The sequence below is a fragment of the Alligator sinensis genome, unplaced genomic scaffold (assembly GCF_000455745.1).
Source record: "Alligator sinensis unplaced genomic scaffold, ASM45574v1 scaffold2149_1, whole genome shotgun sequence".
Classification (NCBI taxonomy): Eukaryota; Metazoa; Chordata; order Crocodylia; family Alligatoridae; genus Alligator; species Alligator sinensis.
The window spans coordinates 54,047-62,189 of NW_005843444.1; the positions used below are offsets into that span (position 1 = coordinate 54,047).

The 8,143-nt window shown below is 44.1% G+C and overlaps 1 protein-coding gene across 3 annotated transcripts in view; it reads right to left on the reverse strand.

Moving 5' to 3' along the window:
- Positions 1 to 1,933: 1,933 nt before the first annotated feature.
- The window catches only part of LOC102378431 (excitatory amino acid transporter 1), a 47,318-nt gene continuing 41,108 nt past the window's right edge, over positions 1,934 to 8,143 (reverse strand). For all 3 annotated transcript variants that reach the window (XM_025195252.1, XM_025195253.1, XM_006038728.3), the window contains one exon: positions 1,934 to 4,119. In XM_025195252.1, coding sequence (XP_025051037.1) covers positions 3,921 to 4,119 — 199 coding nt within the window. In that variant the 3' untranslated portion in view covers positions 1,934 to 3,920. The remainder of the gene's footprint in view (positions 4,120 to 8,143) is intronic.

Here is an 8,143-nt window from a genome sequence, read left to right on the forward strand (position 1 = left end):
CCAAACCTTGGGGGCTCGGACAGTAAAGAAGTTCTTCCTTATGTCCAGCCTGAAACGGTCCTGGAGGAGTTTGTGACAGTTCAATCTTGTCATCCCTTGGGGCGCTGTGATGAACAGACGTTCCCCCAGATCCTGGTGAGCACCCTTGATAAACTTATAGGTGGCCACCAGATCACCCCTGAGCCTGCACTTTTCCAAGCTGAAGAGTCCCATGGCTCTCAGCCTCTCATAAGGTCTGTTTTCCTGACCCTTGATCATGTGCGTGGCTCTCCTCTGCACTCTCTCAAGCTTCTCCACATCCTTTCCGAATTGTGGAGCCCAAAACTGGATGCAGTACTCCAGCTGCAGCCTCACCAAGGCCAAGTGCAATGGGAGAATGACATCCTGCGATTTGCTTGAGAAGCATCTAGGGATGCAAGCCAGTGTTTTGCTTGCTTTACTAGCCGCAGCATCACATTGAAGGCTTGTGTTCATCTTGTGGTCAATCATGACCCCCAAGTCCCTTTCGCCTGTAGTGCTAGCCACCGTACCACTGCCAAGCCTTTAAGTATGCTGCAGGTTTTTCCTCCCAAGGTGAAGAACCTTGCATTTTTTGGTGTTAAACACCATCAGGTTCTTGTCTGCCCATTTTCTGAGCCTGTCACGGTCAGCCTGGATCACCCTCCTGTCCTCAGGTGTGGACGCTTTAGCCCCGAGTTTGATGTCATCAGTGAACTTGGCCAGTCTGCTTCTGACACCAATGTCCGCATCATTAATGAAGATGTTGAACAGTGTAGGCCCAAGGACAGAGCCTTGAGGGACCCCACTGGTCACAGGGCACTACGACGATTGACTTCCATCAACCACCACCCTCTGGGTCCTACCGCGGAGCCAATTCCTCAGCCAGCAGATCATGGTGAGGCCGAGGCTGCAACTAGCCAGTTTTGCTAAGAGGTGATCATGGGATACCAGATCAAAGGCTTTTTTAAAGTCAAGATATATGACATCAATCTCTTCCCCCTTGTACAGGTGATAGGTCACCTGGTTGTAAAAGGAAATAAGATTGGTCAAGCAAGGCCTACCCACAACAAACCCATGCTGGCTATCCTTCAGGATGTTGCCATTGGCCAGTCTGTTAAGAATGGCCTCTTTGATAATCTTTTCTAAGACCTTCCCCGGGATAGAGGTCAGGCTGATGGGCCTGTAGTTTGCTGGATCCACTTTCCTCCCTTTCTTGAAGATAGGCACCACATTGGCCTTCTTCCAATCTTTGGGCATTTCACCAGAGTGCCAGGAGGTCTCAAAGATCCGTGCCAGGGGCTGGGCTATGATGCTCGCCAGCTCCTTGAGTACCCTGGGGTGTAAACTGTCAGGATTGGCTGACTTGAAGGTATCCAGCCTCTCAAGGTGTTCCTTCACAAGGTCAGCATTGATGGAGGGTAAGGAATCTCCCTCACCCTCCCTGTCCCGTAATAGGTAGGGGTGTCCCGTGGGACTGGTGAAAGACTGATGCAAAGTACCCACTTAGCAAGTTGGCTTTTTCCTGGGGGTTGGTTGTCAGTTGTCCCATCTGGTTTAGCAGGGGTCCAATGTTGCCCTTGCTTTTTCTCCGGCTCCCCACATATCTAAAAAGGACGTTTTATTGTCCTTGATACTTGTAGCTAGCTGGAGTTCTGTCGCAGCCTTGCTGGTTCACTCCCTGCAGGACTGGACCAGTGCAGAATATTCCTCCTTGGAGGTGGATCCAGTCCTCCATCCTTTGTAGGTCTGTCTTTTTAGGCACAGGAGGTCTGCTAGTTCCCTGGAGAGCCAAGGAAACTGCTGTGCCCTTTTGCTGCCTTTCCTCCGAGATGGAATAGACTTTGCTTGTGCATCCAGGATCGCTCCTTTGAGGAGCAACCACTCGTCCTGAACTCCCCTCCCCTTTGGGCTGTGGCCTTTTAGGGCCTCACTGACAAGCTTCCTGAGCTTTTCTGAAGATTCGGAGAGCTTTGAACCGATTTGGTTCTTTAAATTGATTCCCCGATTCGATTCGGATTCGGTGATTCGGCCACCGAATCAGGCTGAATCTCCTCCAAATCGAATCACCACCCGAAGCTTCGCACAGCCCTATTAGTAAGTGGTTAGGTGTTTCCTACAAAAGACTGAGAGCTAAGCATCTGCAGTAAATCCAGCAGCTGGATGACTGAGAGGAGGGAGTCTTTGGAATGGTAAAGGGTAGATTGGTAGACAGACTACCTTGTTTGATAGCTTGCTTACATTTTAAGTTTAAGTTTTAGAATAAAACTTTCCTGGAAGAGACTTGGACTTAGCAATGAGTCTTCCTGGGCTGGGAAAACAGGCCAGCTGCCTTATGAAAGCAAGCAGCTGCCTACGCTCTGGTTTTCCACTTATGGCCTTTTGGTAAGGGAAGAACTGTATTAAAAAGTAAAACTCTTAGTCAATATTTGACAAAATAAATGAAAATAAAGGAGAGTTGAGTCTTGGGTGAAAGTTATCCATTCTATTGGGTAAATCATTTTGCCCACCTGTAGGCTACTGCTTAGATAGAACAGTAATCAGTCAACCCTCTCCTCTTTTGCCAGGTTACCCCATGTTCTTAGATTACTTTATACAGTAATATTTTGTCCTGGGTCAAACAAATAAGAAGTCCACATCTGTTATTCAGTATTCATCCCTTGGGAAGCACGTGGCATTGATACCTGCCTGGGAGGTTCTCTGGAGCCATTAACTATTGTGTTATGATTGGCAGTTGTTATGTTACTATAAAAAAGTCAAAGGTTTAGTTCAGCTGAGTGGCCCTTCAGGCTAGCATGGTTAAGGTGTGTTAGTTTCTGTAGTCAATGGCACAAAAGCAAGTGATGTTTGGCAGCTTTTGACTTCCCAGCCTGAATGACCAGGTGCCCATTAAAAGCTGAGTTGACTGGGAGCATCCTTTGGCACAGATCCAGAGCAGGGCCTAATATCATGCTTCTAGAGCCATAGAGAGGCACCTTAACTTCTTTGCTAGAACACTTATCACTTCTCTTGCAATGCACACACAAATATAATTGTCATTCAACATTGATAAGAAGGGTCTATATAGTGATTATACGGTACATGCCAACCATGTAAACATAATGCCCAAACACCAATGGAAGCCTGGACCATTGTTTGGCTCTGTGTCCCTGTAGGAATACAAAACATTGAGAATACCATGGCAGTGCCTCAGCATGACCCAAGTGACAGTCCAGTCACTGATCTAGCTCCAGTTATAAGTTTGGTTAGTGTTTCAGCTTAGAATCAAGTGTGTTCCCAGGCCAGCTCTCCCACTGACAGTTACTTATTCAGGTATAATTCCTGAATTATTCCAACAGGAGTTGGAGAGCCAGGCTTTCACAAAAAACAAAGAGTGTAATGATGGGAATATAACATGGAAGCAACCAGGTTCTAACTGGAGACTCCAAAATGGCAAATAATTCTAAGCAGATCATTGTCTTGGTCTTTAATCCTTGACATGCCAGGTAAAGGCATGTCAAGGAAACAAACATGAAGAAGGAAGTTAAAGAAACGTGGTGGCTCAGTTAAATGGGGGCTAAGAGAGAGGAGATGAGGGTGTGCCAACGTTTTGCCTAATAAGACAGAGGAGGAAGTTCCTAATCTAATTGCTCATTCCTCTCATTCCTAACCTAGTCTGGGGTGGAGCACAAAGATACCACTTGTTAGTCCTGCTTCTCTAACAGGAACATCAGAAAAACATCCAATTCTAAATAAGGAAAGGGTTTAATGTTTCTCTTTAGCCTCAATTTAAGAGACAGGGAAGACAGGCTTCTTGTAGAAATGTTGGGGAGGGAGAAAAGTTTGGTTCTGGGTGTATTTCTTTTTTCCATTCTCCATTGTTGAAGTTTGTTTTGAGTCTTGACTTTTTAGAGGTTTAATAATCTGTACTCTGCTCCCTGGTTTCACATTGTTGTCTCGCTGCTGCGATGTTTGTGGGTTTCATTATCCTGGAAGATCAGGTGGTAGGGCTTTTCATTATCCTCAATCACAGAGTTATCAAGCTCACTGTCTTGTGCTTCCAGCTCATGCCGAGACAAGTGTTCCACTATGCCAGCTCCCAGAGAATCCCCCAGTACATTGGTGGCTGTTCTGAGACGGTCCCTGTAAAAGAGCAGAGAAGAATGACATTGGGAAGATTTCCCACATTTCCCTAGACAAAGAAAAGAAAAAGAGGTTTTGTGAAATACTAATTTATTTTGTGACTAGAACTGGCTGAAAAATGTCAACAAAAGAGAGTTTTATCCAACATTTTCATACTGGAAAACCTTTCCAACTTCTCAAGAAGCTTTAGTGTGAGGTACTATACTTAGGTGATTATAAGAATCACTTGGGTCATAAGACGAAAATAAAATGTGAGCTAAAATCCTTCTTAAGGCAATATGTAGGAGGCTGTGGAGTAGCCTCCTATAGGAAGGAATAGAAGATACATTACTCAGGACATCTGAAGTGCATCTTAATCTAAGAAGGTATTACAAAATGGACTTTCAAGTAACCTGCTCCCTGTTTTTCTGATCCTTCTTTCATTTGGACCAGTGTAACTCTTAACAGAGTTATCAGCAGTATCTTACTGGCGTGAGAAGAAAAATGAGTCTGTATTGGAGGAATATCTATCACCTTCAGTGACTAATAACCTGTGACAGTTTTTCTATTCTGCAGAGAGAGCCTGACTGAGACAGGGTGAGCTGGAACATTGTATTATTTACCAGACTAAATATTAAATACTGGACAATCATGCCACCCAGAATACATAGGTGTTACAAAGGGTACATTTAGCTTGTAGCACATTTTCTACTGAAGAGGATGCATTGCAGAAAAAGAACCCAGCTTGACACTTGAGTTGCAGAAAGTTTTTAGGCTTGACAGTTGGCATTTAATCTAGGTACATTGACAAACAAGGAAACCCAAAACTCATCTTCAAAAACCCACTTATCTTTACAAAACTGCGTCTTAAACAAGCCTAGATAAAATCCATCAAAGCAACTCAAACAGCATTATATAATCTTACTTAAAATTATTTCACAACCCAATTCTGATATTTGTGTTGATATTTGTAATATCATTGTTCTACTAATTCATTCACACAGAGCACTGCTAATGAAGTAATTCAGATGGCCACACACAGAGCCCTCACACAAAATCTATGGCAGTGAAGAGCTAACTCATCTAACAGTATACACACGCTACTATACCTACAAACACCATGGACCAAAACCCTAACTTCTTTATCGCAAGAACAGTAGCTTCTGACTCCATATACTTACTTTGCTAAGAACCGTTTTTCAGTTTCACCTTGACTTTCTACTGTTAATCACCTATTAATTGTATTGAATGTGAAAAGTACATCTAGGCAAGAATCACTTTTGTCCTTTACCTTGCTTGTATCTGATCACAGAACACAAAGAGATTCTCAATGGAGTTGGCAGGGTCAATACAGTTGTCAAATGTTGAGGGGAATGGGATTCTTGGGTTAATAACAAAACTATATTTATTATCAACCAAGGAATCTCATTCCCCCCGACAATTATATTTTTCCTGCCACTTCCCAGATCATAGAGATTCTCAATGGATCAGGGGGTTGGCCAGCTGACTCACATTTATGCATACTACCCAGCTAAAGGAATGAAACTAAATGTTTTTACAAGCTGAAGCCAAGATGCTAGATTATGCTTAAGCCATGATTTAACTGCACCTTTTACTGTGCTCGGCAAAGCACTTCATGTTTTATTATTTACTGCAAAATTCGGAGTTGAACTGACATTTGTCTGATAGAATCAAGGTTATGGTGCACAGTAATTGTGATGGTGGAATCCAAATATCTGTGGGTGGAGACAGAGGTGAATCCAGGATTTGGCAAAGGGGGGGGGGAGGGTATGGGAATAGGAACCTGGGCTGCAGAGGTGGCTGTATGAGCCTCCAGGGAGTTTTTAAAGTCCCTAGAGCAGATAAGAATCACCATTTCCCCTCCATGCCCAGTCACATCTACCCTCCCCTCTCCCTCTTCCCCTCTGCTAACTGCTGCTGCTTTCCCTGCTGTCCCTGGGGCAATGGGAAGATTCAGAGCCGCTCCTGCACATTCCAGGTAGACTGCATGGGGTCTGAGCTCAGCTGGGACAGTGAGAGTGACAGCAGCAGCAGTGAGGGGCAGGACATGGGTTCTCCCACCCTGCCCAGTCTCCCAGGAGCAGGCACAGGAAGGGTAGCACTGCCTGACCAATGATGTTGTTGCTGCCACTGTCCCAGCTGAGCCCAGCCCCCCATTCAGACCTTCTGGAACAGGTAGGAGTGGCTCTTAAGCTTCCCCCCAGACAGCAGGGAAAGCAACAGTGGCAGGTGGGGGAGGGGACATGGTTCTGAGCACTGAGGGAAAAGTGTGGATTCTCACCTGGTTTGGGGACTTTAACAAAGTCCTAAGGTGTGGTCCAATCTAAAAGGGTGGTGCAACCATGCCACTACACCTCTGGTTCTGCCCCTCCATGGGGGAGCAGAGAGCATGACTTGTTTGCTGGCTTACCTTTTAATTGCCTTGCTTTTGTGGCTTTTTTATTACATGAGTTGCATGTGACATAAGTATAACTGTTTCACAATAGGATTTTTTGTGTTTAAACTTCCTACCTTTTTGTAATAGAGCTTCTGCTGAGCTGGGTGGGCATCAGCCTCAGCTGTGACACTGCTGGCAGGTCCCATGTTGGGGCTCTGGAACCTGCTGGCTGTGCCTACAGCTGATGCTGCCATCCATCCATGGTGGCAGAAGCTCCTGCCTGGGTTCAAGGTTCCTGGCAAATTACAGCTTTGGCTGTGCTCTGGGGGGAGGGAGGGAGGAAGGGAAGGGGAGAGAGAGAGAGAGGTGGCTCTCGACAGGTCTCCAAAACTCTTTAAATGGCTTGCCAGCCATAATAATTGGCCATCCCTGGTTTAATCATTGGTGTGGTGGGGGAGGGCATAGAGTTGCGTTAGACTGGGGACCTGTGTTACATGCAAGCGTGCCAGGCAGAAGCTTTACTGGAGGATGATGCTAGGAACTGTACTGACACAGCTCTCAGCACTTCTCTATACACCCAACAAGGCTCACAAAACCTTTTCTTCAATCCAGTCCTGTAGACCACTTGTTGAACCAGCATTGGTTTATTTGTTTTAAAACTAATTTGTATTTGTTTTATTTTAATAATGTTTAGTTGTAATTAGGCTTTAGTATAAATCAATAATGTTTAGCATGAGTATAGCAGTCATTTTATTTTATGTTTTAATGTAGTGATTTTAAGTTGCTATTATGAATTAAGTTTGTTATTGTATCTTTGTCTTTTGTTATTGTAATCATATATATATATATATATAGAGAGAGAGAGAGAGAGAGAGAGAGAAATGTGTGTATGGATGAATGAATGGAGTGTGAATGGTAAAAGCAGAGTAAACTATATGTCAGCAAACAAGTTACCAAACGGTGAATCATGTTGAAGAAGAATAAAGGTAAACAGAAAACACAAGATTGAAGATAAGGTCTGCAACATCTCAAAGCTAAAGACTCTGGACACAGCCCACACCAGCAATAATGAAAGGATGTTGTAAAATAGAGTGATTGAAGAGCAATACCTAAAGACAATGATGAACTGCTTGTCAGGATGGAAAAGTACTGAGATTTCAGACAGAGAAGCCATAGAATTAGAAAAGGTGGACCAGTCACCCAACACCAACTTAATAACCCCTACAAAGGAGAGGGACTTAGCAGCAAGAGGTGGGGTAACACTCTGTGAATTTTACTGGAATACAGATGTGTCTGTATCCCCCATTCCTGATCTCATTCTAAACTAGGCTGGCCACCTAGTATAGTGTTTGAGCAATGAATTTTGGTAACTATAACATCTGCAGAGTGATTGAGAATGGGTGTGTGTGTATGTATGAGCACTCTTTTAACTATTATAATCAATAAATGTGGCATTTTGCCTTATCTCCCTCATCATTTGACTTAATTGGTAATTTGTGCAACACACTGAGCAGAAAAAGCTTAAGCATTACTTAAAGCTTTTTCCAGTAGGTGTGCAACATTTTTAAGCACAACAGCCATCATTATTTCAAAAGCTCCTACTTCCTTAGTTTTCCTTGAACAGCCTCATACCTTCAGCAACACTCT